The sequence below is a fragment of the Lactuca serriola genome, chromosome 1, assembly GCF_051521515.1.
Source record: "Lactuca serriola cultivar US96UC23 chromosome 1, Lser_US96UC23_V15, whole genome shotgun sequence".
Taxonomy (NCBI): domain Eukaryota; kingdom Viridiplantae; phylum Streptophyta; class Magnoliopsida; order Asterales; family Asteraceae; genus Lactuca; species Lactuca serriola.
Window position 1 is genome coordinate 78,230,101 of NC_136408.1, and position 20,029 is coordinate 78,250,129.

The 20,029-nt window shown below is 33.7% G+C and overlaps 1 protein-coding gene and 1 long non-coding RNA gene across 2 annotated transcripts; one reads left to right on the forward strand and one right to left on the reverse strand.

The window, feature by feature from the left end:
* Positions 1-4,886: 4,886 nt before the first annotated feature.
* Positions 4,887-6,273, forward strand: LOC145069585 (uncharacterized). Its single transcript, XR_013689567.1, has 3 exons — positions 4,887-4,975; positions 5,603-5,662; positions 5,879-6,273. It is a non-coding gene; the product is annotated as an uncharacterized LOC145069585 (long non-coding RNA).
* An 8,118-nt stretch (positions 6,274-14,391) lies between these two features.
* Positions 14,392-15,775, reverse strand: LOC145093216 (xyloglucan endotransglucosylase/hydrolase protein 31-like). Its single transcript, XM_079031291.1, has 3 exons — positions 15,401-15,775; positions 15,059-15,276; positions 14,392-14,932 (listed from the first exon to the last, which is right to left on the reverse strand). Exons 1-3 carry the CDS (start codon positions 15,692-15,694, stop codon positions 14,572-14,574), a joined length of 873 nt encoding a protein of 290 aa, XP_078887417.1. The 5' UTR covers positions 15,695-15,775; the 3' UTR covers positions 14,392-14,571.
* Between the last annotated feature and the right edge of the window lie 4,254 nt (positions 15,776-20,029).

Below are 20,029 nucleotides of genomic sequence, written 5' to 3' on the forward strand. Positions count from 1 at the left end.
ACCTGAATTATTTCTCTTATTTTTCTTTATTATTATTATTATTATTATTATTATTATTATTATTATTATTATTATTATTATTTTATCATTTTATGCTTAAATTATGTGTTGCGTAACCCAAAATGACCTTATTATATATAAAAATTTCAATTGTTGTGACTATAAATATATTTTCTAATTTTTTTTATGGAAACAACCTATCTACTGTCGGATGGAGGTGAATCCATTAACGAATTGAATATTTATGGTAGTCTAACAAATCTATGAAGTTTTCTTTACCATTAAGATATATTCTTTTAGAAACTTGGCAAAAAGACCACCCCTCATGCACTTTCAATGAAAACAATGTGACATGACAAATGTGTCAACAAAAAAAAATAGACGTGTGGAAAATGATTGAATTTTCTACAATAGAACAATTACTAAGTTGAATAACTGTGTAGATAACTCAATAAAATCAAAGATATAAAGGAACCTACTTGGCACATATCATTTAAACGTTTTACATGATCAATATCATTGCCAAAACACAAATATTTAGTATTACTGTAGTACAAGTTCCATCTTGTGTAAGTGCGCATACTTTGTGATGATTTTACGTATGTTTTTTCTTATATAAGACTTAGAGAAGACGATAACATGAAGAAGGCTCCATGGAAACTCTACGTGGCTAGGATGAATAACGAAACCATCTCAATAAACGAGCAAAAAGAATAAAGCAAATTACAAATTTGGTTACTATGTTTTATAAAAAGTTACAAATTTAAATCAAAATTTAAAAATGACACAATGTCGTCCTAAATTTATATTTTTTGCTGAAAAATTGATTATTAAATGGACAAAGAAGAGAAAAGGATAAAATGATTAAATTACAAATTCAATATTGGTTCGGTTCGGTTCGGTTTTACTAAGAAATATGCTATCTAAGAAGGTATTTGGAACTGGACCGAATACGCTGTAAATTAAGAACCGAAAATCAGACTGAATACCACTAACTGGTTTCGATTCGGCTAAAAAGCTCAACCCTAATCCAAACCCATGATCAAACATGCAACCAAACTATATTCTAAAAATTTCATGCAACTTACAACACAGTCTTTATAGTTGGCAGAAAATACATTGTTTTATAAGTTTTCATGAGTTTTTATGGTTTTACTTGTTTTACTATGATTCCTAATACCTTGTTTTACTTCGACAAAATTAAACGATATTACTAAATTTAGATCCACATAGGTTGCATATTAACTTAAGAGTTAAGTTATTTAATTCATGTATTGAATTATAACCTATAAAACCTATCAGTAAACATAACCCATCAGTGATATTGATTTTTAAAGGGTTTAAAGGTAGATGTGTTTGTATTATTAAAAAATAGGACGAAAATTCTCTCCATGTATTTGCTCGTTGGATCGTTCTATTAAGTTGATGGATAATAAAATTCTTGCTATTCCACTAAAAAAAACTAGCAATTTAAAAAATATATATAAAAAAATAAAAACATACCAAATATCATGAATTTTGTTTTCTCTCTCTCTCTCTCTCTCTCTCTCTCTATATATATATATATATATATATATATATATATATATATATATATATATAAGAGTTAATTTGAGACGAACATAAATTTGTGATACCGTTAGACCAAATTTATTTAGTGGAATATTCTAATATTCTATTGTTCGTTCGTAAAAATAAAATATGCAATATATTCTAAATTATATGCTTTAAAATATTTCAATGTAAAAAATGTTAAAATTATTGTTTTAGAATATTATAATATTACACATATTTAATTTTTATAAATACTTATTAGAATATTTCACTTGAAAAAAGTGGTCTCACGGTCTCACAAAATTAAGTCGTATCACACGAACTCAACCCTATATATATACACCCTTTTTTTTTTTTTATAATTTTCATAATAAAAAGAAAATAATAAACTTATATAATTTAAGTTTTTTTTTAATTAAAATAAAGTGTTTATATTTTCTAGAATCTTAAAAATAATAAAATTGTTATAATTTAAAGTTATTTCTAATAAAGATGGGTTGATGTGGTTTGCTATTTAAACAATAAAAAATTTAATGTTTAGAATAGATATATAAGACATAAATAATAAGGAAATATTATTAAAAAAAATCTTTATATATTTGGCTTATTGAATATTAAGTTATTATTTTATATTTTTGAATAAAAAAAACCTTTTTTTTGCAATTATATACTCCCTCCGTCCTAAATTGATAGTCCACTTTTGACTTATAAAGTCTTTATTCTTCAATTTTGACTTTAAATATTTTTATGTGTGTTATATATTACTTGATAAAACTTATAATAATGAAAAAACATTTACAATACAATCCATTCATATATTTTGTATCAAGTATTATCTATAAAAAAAACAAAATTATTTAAGATTAAAGTTGAAGAAAAAAACTTCAAAAGCCAAAAGTGGACTATCAATTTGGGACAAAGGTAGTATAATGTTAATTGTGAGGTACCTTAACAAGTAAACTTTTTCCTTCTTTCAATTTTGTCATAGAGGATCGTTTCTTTCTTTAATTACCTGTTATTTGCTTTTATTAATTTTATCCACACTATTTTTTAGAGTTTTTTTTGGGTACATTGCTTCGTCGTTGAATTTTTGTTAACACCTACTATCTTTGGTTCTTGTGTCGTTGGGTTCACGTTTTTGTTTCCGTTTTCTTCCAGACCCACTCATTTTTACTTCGTCTCTTAGCTTTGTTTCTTCTTTTTTTTTTTTTTCTTCTTCTACGTTCTTCGTTTACTGGAAACAGGTGAATCTTTGCCCTTTTTTCCGCTTCTAATACTCTTTGTTTACGGTTTGAATGGTGCTATTGGATTGTGTATTTTCCTCCATATTCGTTGTTTACTGAATCTCATGTGATGGGTAAGCAACCTAAGCGGAACGTTCTTGATTGTTCTTCATCTCCTTCCATGCCTGATGTTGCTGTTAGCAGAAATTCCTGTCGTAAACATGTGGTTAGTGGTGGTGATGCTTTTTTGTTGCTCAGGTATTACGATTATGGGGATTGTGATTGTGTTTGCAAGTTTTGTGGAGCGTTCTTTTGGTACGTTGAAATGATTGTGAATTTGTCACGTCTTGACCATCTTAGGTATAATCGTTGTTGTAAGTCTGGGTCTATTGTCCTTCCTTATCCGCATACACTGCCTACTGATATTTATGATCTTTATATGAACATACATTTTTTTGAATGACATTTGAGCGTATAATAATATGTTTTCAATGGCCTCTTTTGGAACAAATGTTGATGACGAAATCAACAATGGCCGAGGTCCGTATGTGTTTAAAATTCTAGGTCAGGTTATCAGTGGATGGTTCTATGTGTCCACAGGATGTTCAAGGACATAGGTTCTTACAGTTGTATATCTTTGACACTGACAATGAAGTGCATAATAGAATGCATGTATTTGACTCCCATAAGAAGAAGGACCTAGATTCTGGTATAGTTCAGCTTCTTATGTAATCCTTAATGACCCATAATGAATATTTTCACACTTTTAAGACAGCCAAAGAAATAGCGGCCACCATGAATGTCGATTTGTATTCCGTTCGTTTATACAATAATGTACCTGATCATAGATACGGTCTGCCCACTCCTGGTTCTTTGGGATGTATAGTTACCCGGGATGACAGTAATTGTAGCAATTATGATATTATTTTTTATTCTAAATCAGGTCAGCCTCAGCGAATTAGTAAGCTTCATCCTGCTTTTATGTCTTTACAATATCTGTTGCTTTTTCCATTCGGTGTGGATGGATGGTCTCCATTTTTAAAGTTGGGTAATGAAACGGGTTGCACTGCAAAAACACTTACAGTTAATATGTACTATACTTACTATATTCATGCTCGTCAATGGGTTTATTCTCTATTATTACAATCCTGTGGTCTTTTCCAACAATTTCTAGTTGACGCGTATACTTGTGCTGAAGAGGGTCGCTTAAGCTATATTTTATATCATCAGACCTAATTACGTTCAGACTATATTAGTGTTCTTTATGATGCTCTTTCAAAGGGAGGTGGAGATAGTCGTGTGGTTGGCAAACGTGTCTTCCTACCAGCATCATTTATAGATGGTCCTTGATATATGTATAGCCATTACCAAGATGCCCTTTCGATTTGTAGAGTGTATGGTAATCCAGACTATTTCATTACGTTTACATGTAATGTAAAGTGGCCTAAGATAAGTCATTACATGGACGTTCATGGTCAGTATGATACTAACAACAGGGTTGATATCATAGCTAGAGTGTTTGAAATAAAGGTTGATGCTTTTATCAAGTTTCTAAAAGAGGATAAAATGTTTGGTGAAGTTGACACGTGTACGTACACCTTCTACTCTGCTTATATTTCTATTTGTCTATGGTTATATATTCATTTGGTGTCTCTCAATTTTGTGTTAGTGTTGCAGATCTCTATACTATAGAGTTTTAGAAAAGAGGCCTTCCGCATTGTCATACATTATTGTGGGTGACACCTTTGGAAAAAGTTAAAATAGTTGTTGATATTGACAGATACATAACAACAGAGTTTCTGGATCCAATTTTGGAAGCAACATTGTATCGAACAGTAGCCACCTGTACGCTACATGGCCCTAGCGGATTGCTAAACAAAGATGCTCCATGTATGAAAGATGGGAGCTGTAGTAAGAGTTTTCCAAAACCATTTTAAGAAACCACTATTTTTGATAAAGATGGTTATGATCACTACAAAATGAATGCGTTTACATGTCATATGATGGAAAGTGGTACTATTGTTGATAATGGGTATGTTGTACCCTACAACAAATGATTGTGTTATCGCTTTGGTGCTCATATTAATGTTAAGTGTGTTTTTAGTCTTATAAAGGAAGAAGAAGTTGCATCGAGGATCCTTGAAGTGGAAGTAAGCTTGTGGATCTGGGATCTTTGCTTTCTTGAGAAGCTCCAGAAGGTATAAAGTCTATACCTTCATGTCTTGGATGTTAGATTCCATTTTTTGGGTGTTTTATGTTACTTTTCTTGTCCCAAAGGTCCCACATTGTGCATACTTGCTTATTGTCGTTTTGAATTGTCCTTCCAGACCCTAGGAGGGGTCCTAAGACATAAAAATGAGGTCCCCATTGCAAGAATCGTTTCATGCATCTTGTAGAAGGTGTTAATGGATTAAGACCTTGTATTACACACTTTGTGGAGTAGTAAAGTCATAAAGTTGGAAACTTTATGACTCTAGGGTGCATTTGGACCGTAGATCTGAAGTATGGGCTTGAGTGCTTAAGTCATTAAGCACTTAATGGAGGTTTTGGGTGGTGCGAGGGTACGCCCCGCGTAAGATGAAGTTACACCCCCACGTACTCGGTCAACCACCCCGATGGTGGTAAATGTGAGGCTTAGAGTAAGCTAAGCGTACCTCCAGAGTACACTCCGCGAACTTGTATTGGGTCAGCTCGGTAGGTTGACTCGGTTGGGTTGACTCAGTTGACTTAGTGGGTTTGACTAGTTGACTTTGACCAATTTTGACCAAGTTGAACCTTGGGGGTATTTTGGGATTTTGATGAAATTTGTCATTTGGTGGTAATAGGTATCAGTTTGGGAGCTGAGATTCGGAGTTGTACCTTATGAGTTCGATTTAGTTTGCAAGGTGAGTTTTCCTCATTGTACTTACGGGTCGAAGGCACCAAGCCCGACCCTTTGGATTGTTATTTTGGTTTATCGTATGATTGTGTATTATAGTGATGTGTTAGATCTGTATCTTGGTAGATAGGATGATGTTATGCTTAGTAATCTGTAAGATCTGTCTGTTTGTTATTGGCTAGTTATTTGTATTCTTGTCTGTTATATATGTGTGTCAACACAGTGTATGTGTGGTTGGGTTGAGGCGATCCTACTTTGTGTTGAAGGCCAACAGATCCAGGGTGTCCCAGATAGAGTGAATGCCAGTGGGGCACACCATTCATGCCGAAGACACGAAGAACGGTCCAAATAGGCTGAAGGCCCGGTGTGGCGTGCCAATCATGCTGCAGGTTTTGTGAGCTTACCAGGTAGACTGTAGGCTGGTGGGGTGTTCCATTCAGACTGAAGGCTCTGTATGCATGTTGTTTGCTGTATTATTATGATTATGTGATGTGTTGGTATTTTGGGGGAACTCACTAAGCTTTGGGCTTATAATTTTGGGTTATGTTTCTGGTACCTCAGATGATCACGGGAAGGCAAAGACGTGATCATGCACCTCCTCGTGTTTTGTTTTATGATTTTGGGAAAACTCTGATATTAAACATGTTTTGAAAACTAATTTGTAAACAATGATGGTTTGTGTATATGTTTTAAAAGTTTAATTTTTTCATGAATTTTATGGACGTTACATAGAGTGCCCTAGGTGTTGTATGTATTCATGTAGGATAGCCTGAGAACTTGTGATCAAGGCTCTCTTTCCTTTTCTTTGTTTGGTTGCGGCTCTAGAGTTAGATCACCTGTTTGAATGTCTATATCACCTCTGGTTACATATAGCTACACATTTATTGAAGATCTGTCAGTTGTGGTTTGGTGTACTGTATGACACCCGGTGTGTAGTAGTGGGCTGTTAGAAACGTAGACCAGTGTAAACAGTAGCATGTGTTGGGGTTCTTGTTTGATAGTTGGTTTGTTTGTTATATATATGTCGACATATTGAGGTTGGTTTGAGGCGGTCTTGCTTTGTACTATAGGCCAAGAGACTCGGGTGATCTAGTTGATATTATAGGCCCAAGGAGAACTGTCTAGGTATATTGTAGGCCTTGCAAGGCGGTCCAATCACACTGTAGGCTCATGTGTGCATGCTTGTATGTATATTGTGATATATGTTATTTTGGGGGAACTCACTAAGCTTTCCGCTTACAATTGTGGACTAAATCTGTTTTAGGTACTTCGATTGATCGTGTGCAGGCAAATGCATGCCTGTACACACTTACCAACAACAATGGTGGTTCCGCTTTGTTTTGATATCTCTGATTTCCTTATAAATGTATTTTTAAACAAATGAGATTTCCTGACTTGGGGTATTAATGAAAATGGTGTTTTAGCCTAATTAAAAATGATTTTTTTTGTTGTGAAAATGGGACATTATAGTGACTAGTAAGAAGTTTTCGTGTTGGGAGCCCAAAATGGACAATATCGTGATATGTGCCAGAGGGGGATGTTACACATCTTCAAGTAAGTGGCCATTATGGAAAACTATTTTGACATCCATCTATCATATCTCATAGTCATAATAAATGGTAAATTTAGGAGATTTTTTTCTATAAGCTTATTGAAATGCTTTAAGTAGCTTTTTAGAAAAGTAGGCCATAAACTACTTTTTGGTTCGTCAAATATAATAACATGAAAGAACTCCAAAAATAAGATAACTATAATGTGCCAAACATAGCCTAGAAGGTTACATAACTTTTATGCTCGAATAAAAACAAGAAAATAAGCTTGAACCTTCTATTTATCATTCTTTTTTTTTTTTGATTCATGTAGTTGTTTTTTTTCTCCTTCATTCCTTATCGTTTTCTATCATTATTTTATTTCATAAGTCCATATTAGGGTTTGAAGGGGTTTATATATGTATCCATGTGTTGTAGGGGCAAGTGAAATAACTGGGTTTGAAATTGAGACAAGATATGCTGATATGTCTCGATGGTGTGCATGGGCGGAACCATAAAATTTTGGTAAGGGCAACACAATTTTTTTTCCGCTAAGTGTATAATCAAATTAACCATAAAAATGTCATATAAAAGAGTAATACCATTTTAACCATAAAAATTTCACTGGTTATGACGAGGTGAATATAGAGAGATGAACTAAAAGGAAACACATATAAATTTTATGTTCACATCAATGCTACTTGTAAGTTGAGGGAGTAAATGGATGACATCAACTATGTTATGTTGTTGATTTTCAGTATACCCTTAAAAAAGGTTCACTTACATTTACATGACATAGTTTTACCTAACACAAATTGCAAACTTTGATCATTAAATTGTTGTAATCTATATGATAAAAATTTGATCATTAAATTGTTGTAATCTCTATGATCTAGGAGGTTAATGAAAAACACAACAATCAAATAAACAATTTATATTCATCAAAACACTGTAAATCTGTAATCTGTACACAAAGCTAAAAAACGATGACTTGTACCAACAAACCATTATTAAAAGATAAATACAAAGAAGAATAATTAACATGGTTATTTGTTGTAGATTATGCAACATATAATATGATTTTTTTAGATTTCGACAATATAACATACCGATTTCGGGTACTAAAACCAACTAAAAGTCAACTTCTATTGTGTGTATGTTACAAATAAAGAGACCGTGTGCATATTACAAATAAACGGAGCATCATATACATAATACATACATACATAACAAACATAAACATACCGTTGTCATCATGTCAAAAGTGACCCATATTTTTGATCCCATTCATGTCTCTATTTCTTAGTCATAATGATAATACACACAAACGACACACATAAGAACATACACACATACAACACACATATATCACACACATCACATATATCATATTAACGAAGTAGTTGACAATATTCTTTAGCATGTGGTTGCTAATTTAGAATAACTTATATAAAATCATGAAATTCTTTAGTATATGGTTGCTAATTAAGAGTGATGAAATGATTGTATACCACATTGCACAAGATGATGTTGGTGCGATTACATACATGATCACCTGGTTGGGATTGAATACAGGAAATAGCAGAGTAATTTCATTTTTTTTGTTTATTATATATTTTGGTTCAAGCTTTTATAAATCAGGTGATGTACAACATCCAAAATCAGTTGTCTGATCAAGAAAACAAAAACCAAAAGACTTGTGCAAACTAATTTATAGATTTTAGAGACCAAAAGACTTATCCATACCTTGTTCAATCGATCTTCTATACTCCGATCTAGATGAAGCAATAAGAAAGTCATGATGATTTAGGGTTTTCAGTGAGCTCTTGAGTTGCACAATTTGTTTAAGGAGTAGCACCTTGACATACATACTATTGATATGTTGTCTCCTATATTCTTTTCGGGAAATCATACATACAATTGATATGTTGTCTCCTATATTCCTTTCAGAAAATTTTTAGTTATAACACGGACTATCCTTAGGCTGAGTGGTATACCGAGCATGAGGACGTTCGTGGTTGAGTTGGCCACGAACAACGGGTGTGCACACTACCCCGTTGCTTCGTGGCGGCTCGTGGTCGTTTTCTCTCGTGCTCGGCACAACGGAAACACACGCCCAATCAAATCAAAGCCTTCCATTTGAACGTTGCTATAGCCGTTTGTAGCCGTTGAACGACTACTTTTAAAAAAAATAAAAAATTAAACAATTAATTTACCTATAAATACCAAATTTTTACTTTTTTTATACCATTCTTTTCTTTCTCTATATACAAACTACACACTACATCTTCACAACCAAAAATCATGGACCCCAACCAAAATACCCCTCCAAACTACAGAAATCGCAAACCCGATAATGCTTTCGCGTTAGATACAACACCTCGCCAATTCCCGACTATGGAGTCACCTCGAGGCGGGTTTATCAATCTACTTCAAACCGGTTCTCCTATCCAATAAACACCACTTTTCTAACAATAATACCAACCTTTTTCGTCTTTCCAACAACAACAAATTTCACAAAAATACCAACAGTTCCAACAATTCCAACAACTTCAACAACTCCAACAACAATTGTCACAACAACAACCACCAAGCTCACAACCATCACTTTCACCGGATTTTGTTGCGGAAACGCAACATTCACCACCACCTCAACCAAAAAAGAAAAAAGGAAAAAACCGGCCCGACCCACTACCACCCAAGAAAGGGTCCCATGGATAAAAGAAGAATAAGAAAAGTTAGCGGAGGCATGGATGGCAGCTTCCGAAGATCCAATTGTAGGAGATAGTCAGCCTTACAGAAGTTTTTGGGAGAAAGTTCGAGACATTTTCTACGAGTTAATGGAAAAGTGAAACTCAAAACACCGATCAAATTACGTCGAAATGACGAGATATTCGACGAAAATGCACCGAGTTTGGAGGAATCTACAACAACCTCCTAAACATACGCAAAAGCGGCTCGAACGATTTTAATGTTTTCAAGGCGGCAATGGAGCAATTTGAAAAAACAACGCCAACACGCAAAGCTTTTCCATATATGAAACCGTGACTAAAATTGAAAGACGCCCCAAAATGGAAAGAGCAAACGGAAGGAACTTCGCAATCTTCCGGTTCAAAGTGTTCGAGAAACCCCGAAGCAAGTTCCCAACAATCGGACGGCTGAACACACATCGACATCAACGACGATCCGCGAGATCTTGAAAACGACCAACCTCTTCGTCGGCCCGTTAGAAGAAATAAAGCAAAAAAAGCGGCGTCAACATCTTCGAATTCTAGTGTTATGGATATGTTTGGCGATAAATTTAATCGATATGTGCAACTTCAAGAAACGAAGGCTGAGATGATGACTCGGATGAAACAAAAAATGATTGAAGCACAATCATCATTTCAAGAGGCACAAGAGACATTCCAAACAAAAACCGATATGGAAATTTTGAAAATGAAAGCGGACGACCTCGAGGGCGATGACTTGGAACTTTTTCAAGCGATGAAAGAGTCGGTTCGAGCCCGACGTAGGCGTAGGGGGTAGTTTATTTTATTTATGGTTGTAATTTTAGTTTTTTTTAATGTTTTTATTTTATTTTAACTAATGTAATTTTTATTTTTATTGTTATTTTTATATTTTTTTTAATTTCAATTAATGTAGTTTTTATTTAATGTATTTTGGTATTTTAATTTAATGGAAAAGCTAATATTAAAAAATGATTTTAATGTATTTTGAATTAAATTTAAATAAAAAAAATGAGATGAAGTGGTGCGTTAGTGGTAGGAAAATGTGGTGCTGATGTGACACCCACCATATATATGGTATCTAGTGGGTTTAACGGATGGTCTAACTAGAAGTTTTGCCTCTAATCCGATGTTTGTGCATAAAAATCAAGTATATCTTCATTTTACAATATGGTCCCTAGTCTTTTCCGGCCTATATCCCAAACTCGTTTTTGCTTAATTAAATGACACTTTTCTACGTAAATCTCTATTTAGCCCTTGACTTTGTAATTTTGACTCTTTAATTATTTTACTTACATTTTAGAATTCCTTTTATGACATTTAACATGAGATTTAACGCCCTTTGGTAGTTTAAATATCAAACAAAGCTCTCCTAATTAATTAAACGCATATAACTAAGTTGCATCTCTTATAAACCCTTTCTATATTAGTTTAATTATTAAGTAAACCCGTAAAATAGAATATTGTCATATTATTATTATTTTTTTTACTTATGTGTAACATTTTATTTTATTTTGTCAAAACATTTAACTTGTACTCACAGAAAACTACGTAAATTAGTTTTTGTTATTGTAACTGGAATAAAATTATCTATAGCATGTTTATATCTTAATATTAAAGAAACATAAAAACTTGTACTGATGAAATTATTTACAAGTTTTGGATTTTGTCGAACACTTGGTGTGCGTCATCAAAAAGACTATCCCACGTTGATAACAAATGAACACTCTTTACTCAAACGAGAACGAAGATCTGATACCAATCAAAAAATCAAAATATACAAACCATATAATATAATTCGAAATTGTCCAATAAAATTATTCGGTTATATCTACATAAAGAACAACCACTCATTTGCTAAAACCCAAAAAATATTCATTTCCCAACTTGAAAATATATAAAATTAAATCAAGCGGATTCTTACGATGAAAGTATTTCAACTTGCAATATTGTATACATTTTATGTAAATTCAAGTTAATTAACACAATACTAGTAACAAGTATACATCTTACAATTAAAGTACTTGAACTTGAAAAAAAAAACATATTATTTAGTGAAGTCATTAACATTAATGGGCGTTTTGATGTGGTAACAAATTATTGGTAAGTGGTAATTCATTTGTATTATATTATTACTCAATTAGATATTTGGATACATTAAAAGATTTTATGCTACAATTCCATACGTTGGGCCTTAATTTGGGCCACGGTCAAGTTGGGCTGATACGGTAGTTGCAAGTTGCAACCAAGCAACTTGGACCAGAAATTAACAACTCCAGAATAAAGTTCCTTTATAATTGTTGCCAATTGGCGATTGCCATCTCCCTTGGGCATTTGAGAAGTGAATATTCCTATTTATGAAAAAAAAAGGAAAAAAAAACATTTTTTTTTTTAAAATTCGTTATCTTATTTGACCGATTTATCTTAGGCTATCACACACAAATCTCTCTTCTCTTCCCCTTTCACGGTGTGCCCAAGCTGTACACCATCCTGATGTGAACGTGTAGGTGATGTGGAAGGATAATCGTATCCTTGGCATGACTTAAAATCCTAGCAACTATTAGGGTCGCGCATGGATCGATTTTGGACCCAAACCGAAAATAATCGGTTTCTAGTTTTCAAAACCCAATAGGATCGGTTTCTGGTCGGTTTGATTTCTCGATTTTTGGAGTTGGTTTTTTGGTTTCTTGGATTCAACCCATATACACAAAGGTTTTAATCCATTTTTCAAAAAATGCACAAAACTTCAACAGTAAAAAATATATGAGTAAATTTTTATGTAATTACTCTGTAATTTCGTATGACCTACATTCTTCATATCCTTACCTTGTTATTTTTCATATGCATAATCTTAACACAAGCTAAAAAGTAAAACCAATATAACCAATTAAAACCTTTGAATAGAAAACTGAAACATCAAAACCTATGCATTTATTTAGGATGAAGACCTCGGTGTGCAACATTTAGGGTTGTTTTATTTTTCTTTTTTTAATATATATATATATATATATATATATATATATATATATATATATATATATATATATATATATACACTCAAGTAAACATCGGTTTTGATGGGTCGGTTTGTTGATTTCATGTGTTGGTTGGTTTTTTGGTTTGGATGAGTCGGTTTCTGGATAGAAACCGAAACCGAAACCGATTTTTCGGTTTTTAAAAATTTTAAACCCTAACACTTAGTTTTGCTTCGGTTTCGGTTTCGTCAGTTTGATCGGTTTCTTGGTTCAAATTTACTCACCTGTAACAACTATATGGTGATTCTAAATCCATCTTGTTCATATGGTGATCTCCGACACGCATGTCTCATCCATCGTTTTATTTAGTAAAACTCTAAGATATAGCCAATTTTACAATAAGTGGTTTATCAATCAATAATTTTCAATTATCAATCATCATCATCATTAGAGCTAACATAAAGATAATAATAAAAATAAAAATAATTATATAATAATAATAATAATAATAATAATAATAATAATAATAATAATAATAATAATAATAATTGAGTCTTGATAGAACAAACGAACGGGTTTAATAATGATTTAAAATTAAATCTATTGGATTAAATTAAGCCACCAACATCTTTTTTTTAATAAATAATTTATAAATTGAAATATAGTTATAAACTATAGAGTAAATTACACGAATGGTCCCTATGGTTTAGGATAATTTGTGTGTTTGGTCCCTAACTTATTTTTTTAATTTAGAAGGTCCATACTATTTCTTTTTGTTACGCGTTTGGTCCCTATCTTATCTAAAAAGACTGTTTTGCTATTGATTTTTAATTTATTTAAATAAACACACCCTCAACCCACCCCTCACCTTATCTTACCTACCTCACAATTTTTTCCTATTTAAATAATAGTCTTTTTAGGTAAGACAAAGACCAAAGGCGTAACAAAAACAAACAATAGAGACCAAGCGCGTAACAGAAACAAAAAGTAGGGACTTTCTGAGTTAAAAAAATTAGTTAGGGACCAAACACGTAAATTATCCTGAACCATAGGGACCATTTGTGTAACTTACTGAAAAAACTATTATTTAAATAGAGAAAAATGATGGGGTATGTAAGGTAAGGCGAGGGGGTGAGATTGGGGGTGTGTTATTTAAATAAATTAAAAAATCAATGGCAAAATAATGTTTTTAGGTAAGAAAAAGACCAAACATGTAACAACAACAAACTATAGGGACTTTCCGTGTTAAAAAAAATAAGTTAGGGACCAAGTGCAAATTACCCTAAACCATAGGGACCATTCATGTAATTTACTCAAAACTATATTGTAAAAATAATTATTTTATGATCTACATAAATTAATTTCGAAGGTTATAAGTGTAAGAATAAATATATGGTATAAAGATTCGTGATAAACCAATGACAAAATTAAGATAGTGACTAATTAATCTTAAAATAGGATTACCTATTTGATTTCTTTATTAAATATGACAATCTTTATCGATTATACTCAAACCACTCCCACGAAATTCATTGACAATTCACAACACAACAAAGAAAACAGAAAAAAAAAAACAAACAAAAAACTAATTCAATAACGCAGGCTTGGACGCTTTACTGCCATTTTGCTAATTAGCTTTGAACACATCTCAAGCCTCCATTAATCTTCTTTCAAACCACCATTTTAGCACTCTGGTGTTTGCGTGTGGTCTCTTTTGGGATCCCTACAATAATCATACACCTTATAGTTCCTTTGAACCCAAAGCATCGCCACCACTTGCTGGCGGCTCAGCCCACCCGTCCTCGCCGGAGAACCAGACGGTGGCCGACACGATGCCGGTGAGTTATCAGCACAACCTCCTACCTTGAAATTGTTGTATCGACCATAAAAAGGCTGGTACCTATAATCAGCTTTATATCTACCATTTTCAGTCGCCCATGAAGATGCATCCCATATAGACCCATATACATACATTGGCCTTAAAGGAAATGTAGCATCGCTTTTCCTCGGGTATCTTCTAATCGGCACATCATCCACAAAAAATCTGCATTCAATCCACTCGTTTACGTTATCTTTATATTCTCACAACCATTTTATTTGCATTTATGATCCGGTTAGTAGTGGGGCCCAGAAAGTTAAAATGATGTTCGAATAAAATAAAATAACGTACATGATCTCAATGGGGCTCCATAAGATAGCGTAGTTATGGAAAGCGGTGGTCGGATCAAACCAGAGATGAATCTTTTCTTCCCTTCCGATGATGTTTCCGTCGCCACTCCCTCTAATGTAGACGTTTGTCTGCAGCGTATATGGTTTTCCGGGTGTTGTACCAAGAAACTCGATGTCAACTTCATCGTGGTCCCCTGGATGAACCTCGCCATTTGAAAGCTGTGAAACAATTCAAGCATAAAGAGCAACCATTAAACCCTAGAAACAACACACAAAGCGATAAGCTCATGCATGCATGCGGTTTATATATTGCTTGTGTGACAAGAAGAGACTAGGTTCTTACGTAAAATGAAGTAATGACCCCTGCGGTGTAGCCAGGATGGAGCTTCATGGCTGTCCCGAAGTAGCCTGATTTGTATTGTCTGAGCGACCTGAAGCCACTTCCTGTAGACCTATCAAGCCAAAGGACGAGGGAGTTTTGGTCGAAGCGTTGGTGTTGAGGGCCCCATAAGTTTCTGTAGGCTTGGTTGAAGGGTACTGTTGTAATTTTGGAGCTTGGGTAAAAACCAGGTGAAGGCTGAGCGTTGCTTGAGGAAGAAGCAATAAAGATGAAAAGAAGAGGGAGGAGGAAATGCATCGTATGAGTGACAAATATGTGGTGATCTTTGTGGTACTATGGAAGTGAGTAGGAGGGAAAGGAAATAAAGGTAGGGTGTGTGAAGTATGGGGCATATATGATGCTATAAATAGGAATACCGAATATGAGTTAGGGCCCACTCATGTTAAATTGCAAATGGTTGAAGATATATACGGCTACTAAATTGCCCAAATATAGAACAATCAACTGCATATAGGGCCCAAGTCTTTATATGCACTTTTAGAAGGACAGATATATGGATATGAATGATCATTGATAGTCAGGTTGAAATCGAATAAACTAGAGAGTTTGGTTGGTGAGGACTTTCTAAATTTAGTCGGTCATTTAGAAATTGTTTACGTAGTTTGCTTTACAGTTTCACGTGGTATTATACCGCTCATTATGATAGCATTTAAAAGGACAAATAATAATAATAATAATAATAACACACCAAATTTACATGGTTTACACGGTTAAACTCCATATCTAAACAATCTCCAAAAGTTGAATGTTCTAACCAATTGTTTAGGTGTGTTACCTCTCATAAACCAAATAGTGTAACCTCCTCTCTATAGTTTGCAGCGGGAGCGAGCTCCACTTCAACTTCTTAGTTATCATGATAAAGATCCATATTAGATTCTTCATGCCAATCCTTTTCCTCAAGGGCGACATGTAATCACCTATCAATTCTTTAGTAAAGTGGTATCTCATCTTAATCAATGTTTTAAAAACCGGTTTTTTAGTTGAACCGGTATGGTGATCGATTCCCGGTTCAACCGGTTTAACCAGTTTCTATATTTTTCACGTTTTTTCCTATTTTCCTACACATACATACATATATAAATTATGAATTTGATGTTTACAAGTTCAAACATTAAAAATACACATAAAAATAAATTATAGATGAATCCAAATATATTAAAATAACACATAACCATAAGTTTTAGTGTTTTACATCAATCCATATACGTCAAACAGAAAATAAAGTATAATACCAAAACGAAATATAGTTTTTGATGAATACAAACACATCAAAATAATTTATAACATTTACCATATGTTTTTATTTAGAGTAAACTAAATAGATTTGAAAAATATCACCAAACTTTATTATGTAAATGGTTTTTTTTCATGTGTTTTTATTCGGTTTAACCGGTTCAACCGATTTTTTTCTAAAACCGGCCGGTTCAATCCGGTTCAAAAATCAATATAAAACCGGTGATAGTTGAACCGTTCCCTCTCCCGGTTCCCGGTCCAACCGGTTCGACCGGCCGGTTCAAACCGGTTTTTAAAACATTGATCTTAATGTGTTTCGTCAAATTGTGGAACACAAAGGTTCTTTGCAAGATGAACTACATTTTGATTGTCATAATAAACAACGTAGTCTTTCTATTTTACGTCCAACTCTGATAAGAAGTTCTTTACCCAAATAATCTAGTTGTCAGTATCGATCTATAATGCCAATGTATTATGCTTCCATGGTTGATATAGCAATACTTTTTTGACGCATTTACATCCAACTAACTGTTGTACTTTCAATAGTGAAAACATGATATGTCGCTTCTTCCTCTAATATGAACATCCACCAAAATATGTATATCAGTATATGCAAATCTTTCCATGATGACTCATTTTCTTTTGAAACATAAGGCAACACCATAAGTTCCTTTCTAGTATATATATCAACCATTGATTACTTACTAATGCTCTTTCCTCGAATTGGACATACACTTACTAGAAACTCCTATTGTTCGAGAAACGTATGTCATCACATACATAACATATATCAAACTACACAGTTTAGATGCATAATTTGTTGTTTAGTTAATGAGAACATACAACAGTGTGTGAATTGTGTGTTTCCTTCATTGCTTTGTGGAATTCCATGGTTGTATACTAGGATGATTGTATTCTGAAGGTTAACAAAGTGGTATTAGAGCCTCGCAAATGACTGAACTTCAAGTCGTTGGTAGCGTTAAGAAGTTGAACAACCAAAACTTCAACACATGGTCTACTTGCATCATGTCATACATGCAAGGGCAAGATCTGTGGGAAGTTATGAGATGGGTTGAAACTAGGCAACTGGAGGCAGACGATAATAACGGGATCTTACATAAGTGGAAGATCAAGGCCGACAAAGCTATGTTCGTCTTAAAAACGACTGTTGAAGAAGATGTACTTGAGGATATCAGAGATGTGTCAACCCTAAAAGAAGCATGGGATACATCATCCGACTTGTTCCCAAAGAAGATGATACGAAGTTGCAAATTCTTGAGAATAAACTCCTATCTGTGTCTCAAAGAGATATGAAAATTCCGCAATATTTTCACAAGGTTAAGGCTACGTGTAGAGAGATTATGGAGCATGATACATAATCTGAAATTGGTGAAACAAGAATGAAAAGAATAATTATTCATGGGCTGAAACCATATTTTAGAAGTTTCGTCGCAGCGATTCAAGGATTGGAGGAGAAACAATCAAGGATGATGGATAAACTTTGTATACAGAAAAAGGCAATGGAAAATATTGATCATCAGGTAACTAATGGTATAGAAAAGGCTTTGACAGAAATAAAAGTCATGAAAAGGAAAAGAAGACCTACAATCATGAGAAATAGGAGCCATATGAGGAAAGACCAATGAATCACCGCCAAAGTAAAAAAAAGGAATGTTGCAACGTCACAGGAAGAAGAAGTGTGAGGTGCAGATGCAATGTATGCATAAGTCGAAGATATTGATGATGCCTTAGCACTCACAAGAACCATCGAAAATAATCTAAACCGTCTTGATAAATGAATTGTTGATTCTGGTAATTCTAATCATATGACAGGGGAACATAAGAAGCTCCAACACCCATTTAGCTATAGAGGTAGTAGAGTAGTTGTAATCGATGATAAATCCAAACTTCTAATTACACATGTTGGTGAGGTGGTCTTTTGTCTAGAAGACAACAACAAAGAACTCACACTCGAAAGTGTGTACCATATCCCAGGTATGAAGAAGATCCTTCTCTTAGTTTCACAGTTAGCTTCTACCGGTCATTATGTGTTGTTTGGACCAGATGATGTTAAGATTTTCAAAGAGTTTGAGACTCCATCAAAACCCATCTTGAAAGGAAGACGATCAGATTCTTTTTATGTAATGTCACTAGAAACGTCTTATGTGGAGAAAATAAAAAGAAATCAAAATGTAAGCTTGTGACATATGAGGTTGAGTCACGTGAGCTTTGAGAAGCTTGATTTGTTGATGAAGATGCAGATGGTTAAAGGTCTCCCAAAGCTTGAATTCAGAAAAAAAATGTTGTGTGTGTCGGATGCCAATTTGGTAAAGCTCATCATCAACCATTTGGAAAATTAGAGTACAAATCCAAAGTACCATTAAAGCTTGAATACTCCGATGTGCTCGGACTAGTTAAGAAACCTTCTGTCAAAGGTATGAAGTACATGATAACATTCATAGATGACTTTTCAAGATATGTTTGGGTGTATTTCATGCTTGAAAAGTATGAAACGTTCTCCAAATTCAAGGAGTTTAGAGTGGAAGCTGAAATAGAAACAAAACACAACATTGGTTATCTTCGATATGATAATGGAGGAGAGTATCTCGCAACAAAATTTAGTGAGTACATGAAAACACATAAAATCAAACGCCAGTTGACTTGATCAAATACCCCAAATCAAAATGGGATATCTAAGAGGAAGAATAGACATTGGGGTGGGATTTGTAAAAGCATAATGCATGACAAATTTTTTTAGGAAGTATTGGGCAGAAGCTAGGAAAATAGCCATATATGTGATCAACAGGATTCCACAACAAAATCTTGATTATGCATCACCATTTAAGAAACTCTTAGATATTAAGCCTAATGTAAGTCATCTACATGTATTTAGCTGTGTGTGTTATGTGTTTATACCCAACCATTTGCAAAGTAAAATGGAAAAGAAAGTCGTTCGTTGCATATTTGTGGGGTATGATAAAACGTTAAAGGGTTGGAGATGTTGTGATCCTAATTCTGGAAGGTGTTATGTCTCAAGGAATTTCGTTTTTGATGAAAATTCTTCATGGTGGTTAGAAAAGCATGAGGTTCTTCCCGACTCTAAACTCCTTAAAGAAGAAATAGAGTCATCAAAAGTGAGACTAGATTCGGAAGGAAGTAATGTGGTAATTGATAATGATGATGTTCAGGTTCAAGAATATTCACTGGTGCAATCAAATGAAACAGTTAATAATGATAGCAACAACGAGGCTCAAAATCCCAGAAGATCATCAATAGTCAGGAAGCCAAACCCTCGATATGCCAATGCTGTAATAGTTGAAGAATTAGAAACTGAACCAT

Excerpts from the sequence above, each read along its gene's own strand:
- LOC145093216 (XM_079031291.1), bottom strand. The coding sequence starts at position 15,694 with ATGCATTTCCTCCTCCCTCTTCTTTTCATCTTTATTGCTTCTTCCTCA. Across the intron at positions 15,277-15,400 it reads GGGTCATTACTTCATTTTAC|CTTTCAAATGGCGAGGTTCA; the intron begins GTAAGAACCTAG and ends ATTGTTTCACAG. Across the intron at positions 14,933-15,058 it reads TGGAGCCCCATTGAGATCAT|ATTTTTTGTGGATGATGTGC; the intron begins GTACGTTATTTT and ends GATTGAATGCAG.